This window comes from Anomaloglossus baeobatrachus, chromosome 2, assembly GCF_048569485.1.
Source record: "Anomaloglossus baeobatrachus isolate aAnoBae1 chromosome 2, aAnoBae1.hap1, whole genome shotgun sequence".
NCBI classification, from domain to species: Eukaryota; Metazoa; Chordata; class Amphibia; order Anura; family Aromobatidae; genus Anomaloglossus; species Anomaloglossus baeobatrachus.
The window spans coordinates 624483265-624501357 of NC_134354.1; the positions used below are offsets into that span (position 1 = coordinate 624483265).

General features: G+C 40.7%; 1 protein-coding gene across 2 annotated transcripts in view; it reads left to right on the plus strand.

Moving 5' to 3' along the window:
- The window catches only part of DNAJC15 (DnaJ heat shock protein family (Hsp40) member C15), a 53167-nt gene that overhangs the window by 15583 nt on the left and 19491 nt on the right, over window positions 1-18093 (plus strand). Inside the window, exons 3-5 of one of the 2 annotated variants that reach the window (XM_075336867.1) lie at window positions 11349-11422; window positions 11561-11637; window positions 17527-17597. In XM_075336867.1, the coding sequence (XP_075192982.1) occupies window positions 11349-11422; window positions 11561-11637; window positions 17527-17597 (222 nt within the window). Of the gene's footprint in view, window positions 1-1878; window positions 1935-2112; window positions 3289-11348; window positions 11423-11560; window positions 11638-17526; window positions 17598-18093 lie in introns of those variants that run through there. The other variant, XM_075336866.1, reaches the window with a different exon arrangement.

Below are 18093 nucleotides of genomic sequence, written 5' to 3' on the forward strand. Positions count from 1 at the left end.
GCAGGTAGCAATTTATGTGCATTTCATTGCATTTTATTGCGTTATTCCCGCGTTATTTTGCGTTTTTTGAGATAGTGTTCATCACTACCCTGCGTTTTGCAATGAAGGGATGTCATTAGGATAGGAAGAGGAAATTGAGCAGAGAGTAAATACACACATCATACACACATACATATATAATGCACAGACACATAGAAATCAGAAATGTACATATTAAAAATAAAAAAACAAAAAACCCCCCCCCCCCGTGAACTCCGCTATATTTTTACCATCCAGCCAAGGTAAGCACACAGCAGGGGCCTGGTATTCTCAGGCTGAGGAGGGCGAGGGCCATGGTTATTGCCCCTCCCCCGCAGCCAAGAATATCAGCCCACAGCCGCCCTGAGAATGTTGCATCCATTTTGCGACAGTCCTGGCGTGTTACCGACACTTCCCGATTGCTGTGATGCAGTGGCAATCGGGGTAATAAGGAGTTAATGGCAGCCCATAGCTGCCACGAAGTCCAAGATTAGTAATGACAGCGTCTATGACACGCCCCCGTTACTAATCTGTAAATAAACACATACACCCGAAAAATCCTTTATTTGAAATAAAACACAAAAAAAGCCCCCTCTTTCTCCACTTTATTAAACCCCCCCCCCCCAAACACCCAGGTCCGACGTAATCCACACGACGTCCCACGACGCTTGCACACTGATCCAGCGACATCTGATACATAGCACTCAATGCAGCTTCATTCCGTGAATGAGGCTGCAGGGGTAACTCCAGGACATTTCTCACGGTCGGTGATGTCGACACATTACCGCTTGCGAGAACTTCAGGGCCTCACAAGTGGTAATAAAGTGACGTCACCGAACGGCAGTGACCCTGTGAGAACTCCGATCCAAGGTCCCGCAGGGTCACTGCTGTATGAGAAATACTGTTGGGACGGGGAAACGCATACATCAGAAATAAGCTGTAATATCTTATCCTATCTATCTATCCATTATCTAATTATCTATCCACCTATCCATCTATCCATTATATATCTATCCATGATCTATCTATCTAAGAAGAAGTAGGAAATGACCACACTTTTTTTTTCCAACGTGCTTTATTGCATTGAAGTCATAAAAAACACCGCTACCAACCCACGGCAAACTGCGGGTGTGTTATTACGGCGGTTGTTGCCGCGGGTGTGGTATTCTGCCAGATGCCAGAGGGTGCGGATTTTTCTTAAAAGTCCATTTTTTACTGCGCACATAGCCTAAGGCCTCTGCCACACTCACGTGTAAAAAACGTACGTTTGTTGTAGTCCGTTTTTTGTGTCCGTGTTCCGTATTTGCAGTCCGTTTTTCCCCTCCGTGTGGTGTCCGTATGCATATCGTGTGTCATACGTGTGTACGTGTGTGCGTTTTCCTGTGCGTGAAATACGTCAGTGTGTATTCCGTGTGCAGTCCGTTTTTTGTGCGTGTTTCACATGTTTCACACATTGAGATAATGGTGATTACTTGGAATTAAATGACACATAGGTGTATGTGATTAGGACATAAATATAAGTTAACTATAAACTCTTTCCTGCTTGTATTATGCCTTGGAGCACCTATGTGTTGAGACAAAATTGTGGCAATGCCATTATCCACGGAGGCCTTAGTGTTTTTATGTTGGATTATATCTCGTCGTTTTGGCGTTAGACGGCACATGTTGCATTATGATAATGTAAGAAGAACCAGATTGTGGGTGCATCCACTAATGATGATGCGGCCTATGCATGGTCATTTCCATACTTTATTTTTTGAGTTACGGAATTTCCCAGATAAGTTTTTTTCATACTGCCGGTTGTCAGTTGAGAGTTTTGATTACTTACTAAATATTTTACGACCTCATTTGCAACATCAGGACACTTGGATGCGGCTTTCCATTTCCCCAGAGGAGAGATTTATGGTGACTCTGAGGTAATATATTTTTTTTTTTTGTAATTTGTGTAAATGTGTTATTTTTCACAGTGAAATGTGTAATTGATCCTTATTGATGTAATCTCATTTTTGATTCAATGTTTGTGTTTTCTTCTGATTGTTTTAATTTTTAAAAAATAGTGTTAATTGTAAATCATTCTTTGTCTTGTTTTCATAGATTCTTGGCGACTGGTCAATCTTTTAGTGCTTTACATTTTGATTTTTTGTTGGGTCGATCAACCATTGCCGTTATAGTACGTCACACATGCGACATGATATGGCAACATTTAAAAGAACAAATGATGCCTCAGCCAAACAGAGAAGATTGGTTGAAAATCTCTAAGGGCTTCAAGGACTCTGTTGACTTTCCTAACTGCATAGGAGCTTTGGATGGCAAGCATTTCAGAGTTAAAAAGCCACCAAACTCAGGGTCACGTTATTTCAATTTTCATAAGTTTTTTTCCGTTGTTATTTTGGCATTGGTTGACACAGAATACCGATTTATTTATGCAGACATTGGGGCCTATGGTAGTGCCTCAGATGCCCGTATTTTCCGTTCATCCAGATTAGCCCAACGCCTGCAAGAAAATTCATTATTGATCCCCCCTCCAGTTGCCCTACCTGGTACATCTGGACCGTTGGCACCATATGTGATGGTAGCAGATGCAGGATTTGCATTATCCAAACATGTTATGCGACCATATCCAAGGAGATCCATTGATGACAGGAAACAGTACTTTAATAATCGGCTAACTAAAGCAAGACGTTATGTGGAGTGTGCATTTGGTATTTTAGCTAACAAATGGCGCATTTATCAGACAACGATTCAGTTGCAGCCAACCTTTGTCACATCTGTACTCAAGGCTACCATTGTGCTTCACAATTACTGTCGGATACATGAAGGAGGAACTTATGTGGATGATGAATTTCAGATAAACCATGTTGTTAATCCCACAGGTGAACCTATGTCTCATAATTCCGTGACATCTGGTTTACAAATTAGAAATTTATTTACTGATTACTTTAATTGTTTTGATGATAATAATAATAGTGATGATTGTTAAGATTGTGATGGTTTTTTGTTGATAAAAATATAAAATTATTTTATTATAGGAACTTGGTTAATTTTTCTCAACATCTCAGAGCTTAAATCAAACAAGTATTAAAGGGGAAATGCGTTATTCATAAACTGACATTTCTGTTAGCAACATGGTTTTGTGAATGTTGTATGTATGTGTATGTACATTTCTGTGTTACTATCATGTTTTAGGAAACTTATTTCTAACTTACAACATTAATAATGTTAATCGTCTAATGAAAAAATGCAATATTATTAATAAATATCAAAAATAAACATGTTTCTTTTCTTCAAAAACATAATCTTTTATTACGAATAAGCATATTAATCCATAAATTAAGGATGTTATTTTTTCACATCCACATTAAAAATGTACATATTGTTCATTTTGTGTTAAATTTTTCAAAATGTTAATTTTAATGCTAATCTTCATAACATACAAAATATACTTTACATACAAGAGTCATTGTAAAGAAAATGTGTGCATTGCTTACAATGTTGAAAAATGTCGGCCAATTAAGTTGCTATCATGTTGGACATTGACATAGACCAAAAAATTGTAAGCTGTGTTTTCAGAATATTAGAACTAATCTAACCATCAAATTGGTTGGGTAAAAATGTGTTAATACATTTCCAGACATAAAGGCCATAAAACATATATGTGATCCGTCACTAAGTATAATCACACATTTTTTTTAAATCTTTTCAACTCTGAGTTTGCACATTTTTGGAAATCCCTCTTTTTTAACATTTTGACACATTCATCAGATTTGTTGTTTGATTGTTAAGATTAGCAAAAATGTGCATCACAAGTCAACAAGATCTTCTAGTGAAGTAACCTGAGTGTTGCTGAGTATGTTGTTTTGTGTGGCCTCAGAAATGGTATTTTCAGGAATGGAAACAGTTGTTTGCTGAACAACATTCCTATTACTAGCTACAGTAGTGTGTGGAACAGTCTGTTGCATGCTGGTTTGTCCCAACACATTGCCTGTGGTTGAGTAGACCTGTGGATCTACATGGGTAATTGGGTATTGTGTGTGTGTATGTTGTTGACCTTGAGGATAGTTGACTGATGTTTGTAAGTGTGGTGTAGGTAACATAGTTGAGATTGGATAATGAGGCATCATGAATGATTGTGGGTATGTTGAACCTGGAAACAAATTAGGTAAACCACCAATATTTGTGGGTTGAGTAAAGTAACTACTAGTTTGAGTTGGTTGTAAATTCATATAGTTCAAGGGTTGCTGTGAGGTAGCACTTTGTACTGTGCTTAAGGCACCAGTATTGGTTGCAACATACCCTTGTCTAATTGGTGTTGGGAATAACGTACTTGAAGCCATTGAAGGTTGTCCAGATTGTTGTAATAGTGGATTATTGACTATTACAGTTGCCATTGTTGTTTGTGTTGAAATTGTATTTTGATTGTCTGTTGTGTTTGGGACTGTATGTTGTTGCATAATGGTACGCCAATTTTCTATGGCCTCATACACTCTCACTGGTTCCTGTTCTGCCTGACTAGCTGACAGTAGGGTCAGCATAGCAGCTCTTACACGTTCCTGCCTATCTGAAGGAATTTTGGTTAAGCTAGTTGATAAAGAGCGACAAAAACGCTCAGCATCTGTTTCTGGAATTAAAGTGTTCATTATGTGAATAATGCGTGTGTCAATTATTTCCGGTAAGGATCTCATTTCCTCAGGTCTGCGGATTCTTCTTGCACGTAGAGGTTGTGGTGCAAAACGTGGAAGTACATTTGTTTGTGTTGCTTGTGTAGCTGGTGTGGTTGTTTGTTGCGTTGATGAGCCTTGGGTGTTGGTTTGTGCACTCTCTGTCCCACCCTCATGTGATTCAGTTGCTGCATCTTGTTGAGTCTCAGGAATTTCAATGTCTTCTCTGGCAGGTTCTTGTTCTGATGCTGAGGTGGCTGTAGCAGAGGGACCTGCTGTTGGTTCATCATCTGATTCGTCAAGATTATCCTCCGTTCTATAAGAAATGTAAAAACATATTACAATCTTAACATTTATGTTTGTCCAATTTTCTTCAGGGGTTTTATTTTTTTTTTTTAAAAAAAAAAAAAACTTACTGTGTAACTTCTAAGATGGGTGCTAGGAAGCTTATTTGTTCATAGTAGACATATCTGCGTTTGCGGCCTTGGCTGGATGAGGATGGCATAGGGTTGTACTCCCTTCGGTACTGATCACGGGCTGAACGCCAACGCCTTTTTACCAAGTCAACTGGGGAAAATTAACAAATATGTCACTTGCAACATTCTCCATAAATCTGCACACATTAATTTAAATAATGTTTGCGAAATTTAATATACAATTTAACACAATTATGTTGGTCAAATACTTAGGATGAAATTTAATTTATTTAGATATTCTTCATTCAAAAACATGTTTAGACATTCACACAAAACCAAATAATATTTCTGAATAATTATATTTTAAGTCATTGTCATCTATATTTAAATTATAATTCGGTGTTTTTGCAATGACATTTGGCTAAAAATTACTCGAAATATTATTTGATACATGTAGGTAATGATATTGACATGTCATTTTAAACAATTTTTTTTTAAAAAAAAATAAAAAAATTTTCAAGTGTGATACTAAATTTTGACTAATACAACAGGGAATTTTAAAACACATGACAGTTTAATCAGTTAATTAAGTAAATTCATGAGGAATTCCAAGTCAGATTACAAATTTAAGTATACTTCGATTTTTGACACTGATGAAAGTTTGGTGATACTATGAAAAAAGTGTACAGGAACTCAATATATTGAGTAGTACATACACCAAATCTTCTCATAGGATTTTACACTAAAAGACAACATAACTATGCCAAAACAATCACAGTTTGAAAGTATGAATAAATCCAAATATAGATATTAAATAAAAAAATATAAAAAAATACAAAAACTTACCATATTTAGCACGCTTTGCAGGAGAACATCTAGACCATGCATTATTGGGGTACACTTCCTCAGCTACTTGATTCCAATGGCGATCAACTGTCAGTCGGTCATGGTAACCATCTACACGTGTATCCCATAATGGTGGGTGAGTCTCGACAGCTGTTATAAGTTTCTCCGTGTCCACCCGTGGTGCCATTATTATATTTCGAAGACGAAAGTTTGCTCAAAATAGATCTTGCAATACACAGAACTCCAACTTCTTGCTTGCTCACTCCTTCTGCAAATGCACAGTTAGTTTTGTGCAAAAAAATATGTTAGCAACGCCACCTGAAAGTATTTCAGAGTATAACAAACTTTCTAATTAAAACACGGACACGGACCACACGGATAGCATACGGAGGCCATCCGTATCACGTACGTGTAAACACGGACCCATAGGATTTAATGGATCCGTGAGGACGTGATGCCGGTGGAAAACGGACATGTCAGCGCTTTTTCGACACGCACAAACGTACGCACGGAACGGACACACGCTCCGTGCGCAAACACTGACGTGAGGCTTTTTAGATTAAAAATAGTATGTCAACATCAGCACGTGTCTCCGGTACGTGCAAAAAATGCCAAAAACGTACCGGAGGCACGGATGTGTGGCACAGGCCTAAAGCATTTTTTTTAACCCATAGAACGCAAAAAGAAAAAAAAAATGCAACAAAAGGCATACATTTTTTGAAAAGATTTTGTTGAATAAAACTAACTTTATTCAACACTTATTATAGACAAAGCACACATGAAATCCGCACCCAAAAATGCCGTAAAGTGTCCGTGTTGAATGCAACGTTCTTGCCTGCAGAACAAAGACTGCGTGTGACTAATACCAAGATATTACAGGGACCCCCTTTTTTTTTTTTTTTCCTTTTAATTTTAATTTTATTTTCCTTGGCTGGTTGTGAAAATCAGGGTGGACCCCCCCACGTCCACTTCTTTTTTTTTTTTTTTTTTTTTTATTTTAATATCCCCTATCTGCATTTGTTTGCAGGATAATTGCACTGCTCTTATCCCCATTTTGCTTCCTTTTGAAGCCTCCTAGCTCTTATTACATGTGTAATTCACGTTTTTTTCAATGCATTGGCACTTTATTAGCATATTGCACTTTGTCTGTTTGTTCTGTACAGACATATTATGACTATGAGTGCATGTTTACATTTACATCAGTCTCTCTCTGTCGGTCTCTCCCTCTCCCCTCCTCTCTCATACTCACCGATTACTGACTGATCACCGGCACGGCGCTGGACGGCTGTCACACTGCTCTTGCGGCTTCTCCAGCTTTTGAAAATGCCGGCAGCTCATTATTCCGTCTTGTATTCCCTGCTTCCCCCGCCCCCGGCGCCTATGATTGGTGGCATTCAGACGCACTTCCACGCTGAGTGACAGCTGTCTCCCTGCAACCAATCACAGCTGCCTGTAGGTGGGTCTATGTAGAGCAGTAAAATAAATAATTTAAAAAAAAAATGGCGTGCGGTCCCTCCCAATTTTGATACCAGCCAAAGTAAAGCCACACGGCTGAAGGCTGATATTCTCAGGATAGGGAGCCCCACGTTATGGGGAGCCCCCCAGTCTAAAAATATATCAGCCAGCAACCGGCCGGAATTGTTGCATCCATTAGATGCGACAGTCCCGGGACTCTTCCCGCCTCATCCAGAATTACCCTGGTGAGGTGGCAATCGAGGTAATATAGCTGCCACTAAGTCCTAGGTTAATCATGGCAGCCGTCTATGAGACACCCCCAATGATTAACCTGGAAGTGAAAGTAAATAAACACATACAGCCAAAAAAATCCTTTATTCTAATATATAAAGCTGAATGTGTGTGTATGTCCGGGATTGACATCTGCACCGTTGCAGCTACAGCCACAAAATTTTGCACACTCACACGTCTGGACCCCGAGAGCGTCATAGGCTATGTTTTGAGGGGAAATTTTAACCCCGCGCTTTACAGTTAATCACCAAAAAACCTGCCTCCATTAAAGCGAATGGAGCTGGGAGCCACAGTGCAGCCAGAACTTCAGAAGAATGCGCAGCCATGCCCTTATATGGAATGTTGGCGTCTCACAATGCAGCCAGGGAAAGAGACAGACACAGACAGGGAAAGAGGCAGACACAGACTGGGTAAGAAATAGACAGGGTAAGAGACAGACACAAAGAGACAGACTGACAGGGAAAGAGAGGGAAAGAGAGAGACAGGTTAAGAGACAGACAAAGAGACAGACATGGGGAAAGAGACAGACAGGGAAAGAGAGAAAGAGACACAGGGAAAGAGAAGGACAGAGACAGACAGGGAAAGTGACAGATAGACAGGGAAAGAGATTGAGATAGAAGGAGAAAGAGACAGTCAGAGACAGACAGGGAAAGAGACAGACAGACAAAGAGAGAGAGAGACAGAGAGATATATACAGAGGGGGAGACAGACAGAGAATGGGAGATAAACTGAGACAGTTACTATCCCGGGCAGCGGATATTGTGTGCAGAATACATTTTTGTTAATACATTCTATTTTGTTAACAACAGTTATTAACCCGGGCGAAGCCGGGTAGTACAGCTAGTTTGGAATAAAAGACAAAAAAAACCCCACCTTCTTTCACCACTTTATTAAAATCCCCAAATACCCCTCCAGGTCCGGCGTAATCCACACGAGGTCCCACGACGAGTCCAGCTCTACTACATGAAGCTGATAGGAGCGGCCGTAGAACACCGCCGCTCCTGTGAGCTCCACGCAGCAACTGAAATGAGCCGCGCGATCAGCGTTGACATCACTCGGGTTACACGCGGCCACAGCTCTCAGGTGGAGTACTGCAGCTGGTCGCGGGTAACCTGAGTGATGTCACCGCTGATCGCGCAGCTCATTTCAGTTCATTCCCGCTGATGGTGGGAATTTGCTCTTATTGCAAAGCATTGCTCTAAAACCAAGTTACAAATTTTCAAAAAGCTTTGCTTGTCTTGCAAAATGCTCTCAAACCAAGTTACTCTTAAACCAAGGTTCCACTGTATAAAAGTAAACCTATACATGTTTGCTGTCTACGAACTCGCACTGACCTCAGGCATCACACCTTCACATCAGTTTTACCATATAGTGACCACAGTGAATAAAATATCTCAAAAACAATAGTGCTATTGCACTTTTTTGCAATTTTTCCGCATTTGGATTTTTTTTGCCGTTTTCCAGTACACTATATGGTAAAACGTATGGTTTCATTTAAAAGTATAGCTCGTTCCACAAAAAATGAGCCCTCACATAACCATATTGACTGAAAAATAAAAAAGTTACATCTCTCGAAAAAAAGAATGGCGAAAAAAAACGGAAAGCGAAAAATCGGCTGGTCTTGAAGGGGTTAAATCAGTCTTGGTGCGTCTGCATGAACAACACAGACTTAATTTCATCTTCATGTATGACAATGTCCAGCTCTTCGAGGTAGCATCATTAGGGAACAGTTTCTGGAGACTGGGGTACCTCAAATGGAGTGACCTGCACTTTTTCCAGACTTTAATGTATGGGATTAGCAGAGTCACCGTTTAGAGGCTCGCAAGTCTGTACCCCAGAACCTCAATGACATGAAGGCTGCACTTCAAGAAAAGTGCGGTGCCAAGTCTCAGCAGACAATAACTCCACTTGTGAACAGCATGAGACGTTATCAAGCTGTAATTGATGCTCAAGACCACGTAAGTTATTGAGACATTTTTTTGGGGGGGTGTTACCACCACTGTTTGCTTTTTTTTCAATAAATTGTTAAACTGGAAGTATGCAATGGTGAATTCCTTATCTCAAAGACCCTACTTTCATGATAAAATATCACTGTAGTATGAAATTTATTACGTTTTCCATAAATTTTACCTGAAAGACAAATATTCCTAACTTTTTTTGTGAGTTGTGTATATCAATCTGGTCAACTTCTGTACTGTAAGGCTAGGTTCACAATTCCGTTGTTTTGCTTCAGTCACAATCCGTCGTCTTGAGGAATTACAGTATCCTGCAAAATATTTTGCAGGAATCCAGTTTTTCCCCATAGACTTCTATTAGCGACGAATTGCGAATGATGACCCTGCGTTGCATCCGCTGCGTCGCGGTCAGTCGTTTTTTGACTTACCGTTGGGCGGGAGCAACGCAGAATGTAACGTTTTTTTGAGCAGCGCAATCTGTAGAATTTCGCTGCACATGCGCTCCCTGCACACGTAACCAGGATACACATCAGGTTACTAAGCAATGCGCTTTGGTTAGTTACCCGATATTTACACTGGTTACGTGTGCAGGGAGCCAGCACTAAGCGGTGTACGCTGGTAACCAAGATAAATATCGGGTAACCAAGCAAAAAGTGCTTTGCTTTTACCCGATATTTACCCTGGCTGTGCACTGAGCCCGACACTTCCCCGCTCGGCTCCGCCCCCTCCCGCACTCAGCATGTATACACACACACGCACACACACTCACCTGTCCTGCAGTCCCCGTGGCACTGACGTCCTCAGCGCCACGGCCCCGCTCGGCTCCACCCACCCCGAACTCCGCCCCCGCACACAACGGAGTCCGACAATGAAATTCTGTTCATTGTCATCCGTTGTACAACGCGTCAGTCACATGCAACAACAAAAACAACAGAAATGTGAACCTAGCCTTATATATAGTAATGACCATAAATTCTAAAGCATTTCCACACTGATGGGCCCTTTAACGTTTGGCTGTTACAGCAGAGAGCTGTGGGGGGAGGCTCCTGCTGCAGCCACTTGTCTTATTGCCGCTCTGGATTGTGAGGAGAGGAGATGACTGAGCCCTGGGCATGTTTAGTGCTTTCATTATCTTGTTATCCGCTTAAATTGTAATATGAGATAACAATATGAGGCGTCTGTCTGTTAGCTTTTCTGCTTAAGTGATTACTTGTGTTTTCCATTTAAAAAAGAAACCAAAACACAATGTGGATAAGTCCCTTTTTATGGGAAATGAATTTCCGGGATTTTGGGGGATTTTTTTTGTTTAGTGTTCTATTCTTAGACATTGCAGCATAATAAACCTAAATGTAGAGTTAGACTTAGAATATGTATCTCTAAAATCCTAAACTAATCAATATACAGCTCATGTTGACTGCTTCATATTTCTTAATTTGTTTTTCTCCGTCGTCTTCCATTGATTTGATATTTTTTTTTTTTAAATATATTCCCTTAAGACTCAATGAAAAGATCTGGAGTGAATGGACGCAAGAGTGAAATTGCCTGTTGGAAGACTGCAAATGGCTTGAATGTAGTTAGCAGCATTGCATGCACTGAACACACAAAATAGCTGATCTATCACAACTATTCAGATTTTAACTATAGGCCTTAAATTATTTTCAGTAAGCAAATTGCTGTAGAGAGTCTGTAAATTGTGTGACTTTTCATAGGTCGCTTCGCTTTCCAGCTGTGGAAACCTTTGGGTCAAGTTATCATGGAAAATGCAAAAAACATTTCTACTCCAGTAAGTGTGAATTGACTTATTTTGTAAGTAAGGCTTAGCTGTATGATTGCTTAGTGTAATTCTCGGCTTCAGCTTCTGGTCACGTCCAGGAGTGTGATATTGTTACATTGCAATATGACTTGTTTTCTGTCTCTGCAGAGCCTTTCTTATTACTACAAGGGAGGATTTGAGCAGAAAATGAGTAGGCGAGAAGCAAGCCTTATTTTAGGTGTCAGGTGGGTGGACTGGATTTTATCTCTTTTTATTTTATATTTTTTTTTATATACCGCTGCTATTACATAAGACACATCCAGAAATTCAGTAGGAGTAATTGCCTATAAAGGAATGCCAAAATTTCTTAGGGATGCAAAGTTTCCAAAGAAAACAAAAGAAAGTAGCAACTGTATAAGCTGGTAAGATCCGGGGCAGTGACCATGTGCCGGACTTCATGCTTGGCACTCCAGATATGCGAGAGAGACGTTAGGCTGCGTGTCCATGATCAGTGTTTGCAGCGTTTTGGATGTAGCATGCTTCAGCTGCATCCAAAACGCTGATTTGTACAGTACAAGCACAGTGGATGGATTTCTTAAAATCCAGTGCCCGCTGTGCCTTGTTTATTCCGCAGTAAACACTGTGCGTCCTTCCAGACCGCAGCATGTCAACTGTTTGCTGCGGATTCGCATGCGTCCTTCGTAGGGAGAACAGAAGCGAGAGACCGCAGCGGACTGGACCCTGATCGTGTGTACAAGCCGCTGCGTTTTCCTGCAGAGGAGTCGCGCGGCCCCACAGGTCAGGACCCGCTGCGTCCAGGACACAGGGAGTCCTGATTGTGGGCAGCATAGTCCCTGTACAGTTGGATCTCTGCAAGAACTGAGAGCTATAGGCACAAGTGTTCATTCTCAGTAAAGATAAAACAGTGTAGTTATATGCAGAGCCAAGAGAAACCTAAGGCTATGTGCCCACGGGAGCTTGCTTCTGCGGATTTTGCCGCGGATTTATCTGGATTTTTCAGATAAATCCGCAGGTTTCAGCATGTACAGACACTCCCTATGTTATCCTATGGGACATGGGGAGTGTCTGTGTCCACGCTGCGGAATGTGCGGCTGCGGAACATGCTGTGGATATCCCGCAGCTGCACATAACTGCATGTCAATTATTCCTGCAGAATTACCTGTGGAAGTCCCGGCCCTCCGCTATGGAGATAGAGGCCGGGCCATTTGCAGGTAAATCGCATGAAAGTCCGCAGGTTTACTGCAGCTATTCTGCTGGAATCCCGCAGCTAAAAATAGCTGCGGATGCCGGCGAGCAGCTACGGTAAACCTGCGTCCGTACCTGCGGATATATCCGCAGGTACGAGCTCCCGTGGGCACATAGCCTAAGGCTCCAGCATCAGATGATATATCAATAATAGTAATAATAATATTGTATTATTACATCATTTAAAACAATATGGTAAACATTTTTCTATAATGCGTTTTGAGTCATTCAGACACATGTTCACACCTTTTGTGTTTTTATTACTGGCACAGTAAAATGTATTTTTGCAAAGTGAATGAAATTTCTGAAGTCTCGCACTGCTTATTTTTTTCCTTCCAGATTTGAAGCAGTTTCATATCTGCAGCATATTAACTCTTTCAGGATTTTTGCTGCATTCTTCACACATTTAAATGATGAGGAAAAAGATACATAAAAAGCACATGCAAAAAAAGTTTTTGATGCAGAAATATCTGCTGCAAATACGTAAAAGGGCATCCCTCTTTCCAAGATCCTATCCCAATATCTAGTAGGTGTAGTAATAATAATATTAAATAACTCCAATTAGAAATGTAGTACAGTATAGTTCTCATGATATTTCTCTTAACCCCTTAAAGACCCATTATGTACTGGGTACGTCATGGATCGTGTGCAGTTAATCCCCCCCCCTGCCGTGGGCAGGCCGCAGCAATACGCACACATATCAGCTGTTTTCAACAGCTGACGTGTGCCTGCTAGTCACTGTTGGAATCGCTTCCACCCGTGACTATTCACCCCTTACATCTCGCTGCCAAAATCTGGCAGCGAGATGTATATGCGCGCCGCCATTATGCTGACTTACCCCGCCCCCATCGGAAGTCACGTGGCATGATCACGTGACTTCCGGTGGTTGCCAAGGTAGCACAGGGTCTTGTGATGACGCCTGTAGCTAACATGAGTCATTTACTCTCAATGCCAGAATACAGTTGGCATTGAAAGTAAAGCAGCAAATCTGCAGTTCTCAGCTCTGTAGCTGTGATCTGGAGATATGGCAGAGCGATCGGATTGCTAATCGCTATAGCCCCCTAGGGGGACTAGTAAAATAAAAAAAAAAGTTTTAACAATGAAAAAAAAATAAACTTAAAAGTTCAAATCACCCCCCTTTCACTCCATTGAAAATTAAAGGGTAAAAAAATACACATTTGGTATCGTCGTGTTCAGAAATGCCCGATCTATCAAAATATAAAATCAATTAATCTGATTGGTAAACGGCGTAGCAGCAAAAAAATTCCAAATGCCAAAATTACGTTTTTTGGTCAACGCAACGTTGCGCAAAATGCAATAACAGGCGATCAAAAAGTAGCATCTGCGCAAAAATGGTAGTTAAAAACGTCAGCTCGAATCGCAAAAAATAAGCCGTCACTTTGCAATAGATCAAGAAAAATGAGAACGCTACGGGTTTTGGAAAATGGCGCAAAACGTGCGCCACTTTTTTTTGGACAAGCTTGTGAATTTTTTTTTAATTCCTTAGATACAAGTAAACCTATTCATGTTTGGTGTCTACAAACTCGCACCAACCTCAGGCATCACACCGACATCCGTTTTACCATATAGTGAACACGGTGAATAAAATATCCCAAAAACTATTGTGTGATCACACTTTTTTTGCAATTTTTCCACACTTGAAATTTTTTTGCCATGTTCCAGTTCACTATATGGTAAAACTTATTTTTCCATTTAAAACTACAACTCGTCCTGCGAAAAAGAAGCCCTCATATGGCAAGATTGATGAAAAAATAAACAAGTTACAGCTCTCGGAAGAAAAGAGAGGGAAACACCCCTTTCCCCCCCCCCCCCGGAAAAACGCAAAATGCCCGGGGGCTGTAGGTTGTAGATTGTAAGCTCTCACGAGCAGGGTTGTATTTTTTTTCCCCTCTAAATATTGTATTTCTATAACTGTTACTTGTTTGTATATGATCCTCCTGAATTGTAAAGCGCTACGGAATATGTTGGCGCTATAGAAATAAAGATTATTATTATTATTATTATTATTATTATTATTAAGGGAACCTGTCAGGTGCAATATGCACCCAGGACCATGAGCGGTTCTCGGTACATATTGCTAATCCCTGCCTAACTGTCCCTGTATACCCTAGCATAGATAAAGAGATTTTTAGAAAATAATTTCTTTATGTATGCTACTAAATACAGGGACAGTTAGGCAGGCATTATTAACATGTACCCAGAATTGCTCGTGGTTCTGGGTGCATATTGCACCTGACAGGTTCACTTTAACTTATGTGCAGGTAATTACAGCTTATGTAACCATGGTTATGACCACGCGCAACGAGCTTTCACTATATGAGTGGTTGTAATCATGGATACCTAAGCTGCAATGCCCTGCACATGAGGTATGAGACATGGCTATATCAGGAGAACTATACTACGTTTGTAATTGGAGGTATTTGAATATAATTATTATTATTATTATTCCTACATCTTCGGTTAGGATCTTGGAGATGGGAATAAGCCTTTAAGTCTAGTTTCCCATGATGAGATTTTGGTGTGTTTTTGATGCTACATGTTTTCACTGCAGCAATATGCAGCATCTTACAATTCCACCAAAGTGGATGGGATTTATAGAAATGCACTGCGTAAACTGACCTACGGTGCGTTTTTCAAATGTGCAGCTTGTCAATTTTTCTTGCGAGCACACTGCGTTTTCTGTCCAGATTTTGACCATAGACTTGCATTTAGATGTGGAAAATCCACAGGTAAAAACGCACTTGCTGTTTTATTGCATTTCCACAGCAGAAATACATGTAGTCTGCAAGCCAAATACCAGGAAGTATCAAGAAGGAAGCAGCTTTATCTAAAGCGTGACATACTAACAAGACAAAAAAACTGTAGTGTCAAAAACGCACACAAAGATGCAATGAAAAAAATGCAAGTAGCGTAATTTTCATAGGGGCGTAAATTCTGCAACATAAAAAAACTCACCGAAAGCTCATTTTGGGGAACGTAGCCTTAAGGCCCCGTCACACGCAGCGATATCGCTAGCGAGCGTACCAGCCCCCGTCGTTTGTGTGTCACGGGCAAATCGCTGCCCGTGGCACACAAAATCGTTAGGACCCGTCACATGGACTTACCTGCCTAGCGACGCCGCTGTTGCCGGCGAACCGCCTCCTTTCTAAGGGGGCGGTTAGTGCGGTGTCACTAAGCGGCCGCCCAATAGAAGTGGAGGGGCGGAGATGAGCTGCCGTAACATCCCGCCCACCTTCTTCCTTCCTCATTGCCGGCGGCCGCAGGTAAGCTGTAGTTCGTCGTTCCTGGGGTGTCACATGTAGCGATGTGTGCTGCCTCGGGAACGACGAACAACCTGCTTCCTCAACAATCAACGATTTTTTGAAAATGAACGACGTGTCAATGGTCAACGATAAGGTGAGTATTTTTGATCGTTAACGGCTGTTCGTTGTGTCACACGCAACAACGTCGCTAACTATGCCGGATGTGCGGCATGGAATCAATGACCCCAGCGATATATCATTAGATACGTCGTTGCGTGTGACGGGGCCTTTACTCGTGCACATACCGAGTCTTCATTATGGAATGCATGTTCAAAAGTCAGTGTAGAAGTAATGCAATAAATACTAAACCCCAAAACTAAAGAGTAATTTAAAATATAACTTTTATTACTACATTAATAAGTACGCAGGGGCTTACTATCAAATAGTGAAAGCATGAAGAGCTGTGATCTGAAATCTCCCTAGGTAACAGTATCAATTCCGACAGTTAAGCAGAGTATTGTAGCCAGATTCTATCTGAATAACAGTCCACTGTCTGTGTATATTCACTGACTATTGTTAAAGTATTCATAGGGATAATTATAATTATTGCAGTCGCTAATTAAAAGTGTTAATTTTGCCTCCCCAACATGTTTCGCCATACTGGCGTCATCGGGGGAATGTGGCTCAAATGAATTAAATGGACAGTCCGATCTGATAAAGCCTCTGGTGTGACCACAGTGATCTTACTCAATCAGCCTCCTGCTATTATAATGTATACGCTCCTTTACTAGGAGATAAAAGAATACCATAATAAGAAGCTCTATGACTGGATATTATAATAGAGGAACCCTGATTGGCGATCACTGTCAGGTCACAACAGAGGCCTTATCAAATCGGATTGTCCATTTAATTCATTTGAGCCTCATTCCCCTGATGACATCCGTGTGGTGATACAAGTTTTGGAAGATAAATGAATACTTTTAATACTAGGGGGGGGGGGCAACCTGCAGAGGGCACCAGTAGTCCACACCCTTCTACAGCTATAACTTCACCCCTAATTGCAAGTCAGCAAATGATCCATGGACTATGAAACTGGGACTTGAAAACACTATTAGAACAGTATTATTTCCAAAACCGAGCAATGGGGCAAAACCAGTTATGGTAACTTGCAGACCAGCCCATTGCTTAATGACTTTGTAGTTTTTCTCCGAAACACCTAAGAAAAACTATTGTATGTTCAGTTAATGAATGATAATAGCTAGATTCTGCATGAATAACTTAGTCAAACAGTGAACGGCAATGATATGTTCTTATGCGTCAGGGGAGAAGCCAGCAATTTGCCCTTCATACTTAGTTACACATATCCCTTTTCCTTCATCTACACATAATTACAGTAAACTAATCGGTAGAAGAACAATTACTGTGTCAGCTAATTAATAGTAGAGAGTGGACATGTTTCTTAATAGATTTATATTGAAATTTCTTGTGCAGTACTAAATGTTGTCCACTAGATGGCAAAAGTCCTGCTGCATTTGGAGCTCTGCTGTAAAATGTAATTTATGCTCTGTAGTTGATGCAGTTTATTGTAAAACTTTACTTTTACAGTCCATCTGCTGGCAAATCCAAGATCCGGATGGCACATCGGAAAATCATGATTTTAAATCATCCAGATAAAGGTAAAATAACTTTTTTTTTCTCTATTTTAATTTTTATTTAGGAATAATAATAATAATCTTTATTTCTATAGCGCCAACATATTCCGCAGCACTTTACAATTCAGGAGGATTATATACAAACAAGTAACAGTTATAGAAAATACAATATTTAGAGAGAAAAAAAGACAACCCTGCTCGTGAGAGTTTACAATCTACAATGAGATATGGGGGGTGAGGGGGGGGGGGGGGGGGGGGGCAAGGTACAAGTGCTTATTTACAATGACAATCCAGCCATCTCACGTAAATGGGGGATAGATAATGGTTTCCTGGACCAGTTGGCCAGAGCCTTGAGATGCATTTGGGTGCCATGGAGTTTGATGTGGAGTTATGTTGTGAGAAGTTGTAGAGGGACTATGTGAATCGAATCTGATTAGGGAGTGTGAATAGGCCGCCCTAAAAAGATGCGTCTTTAGGGAGCGTCTGAAGCTGAGTAAGTTGTGATTTGTCCTAACTTCTT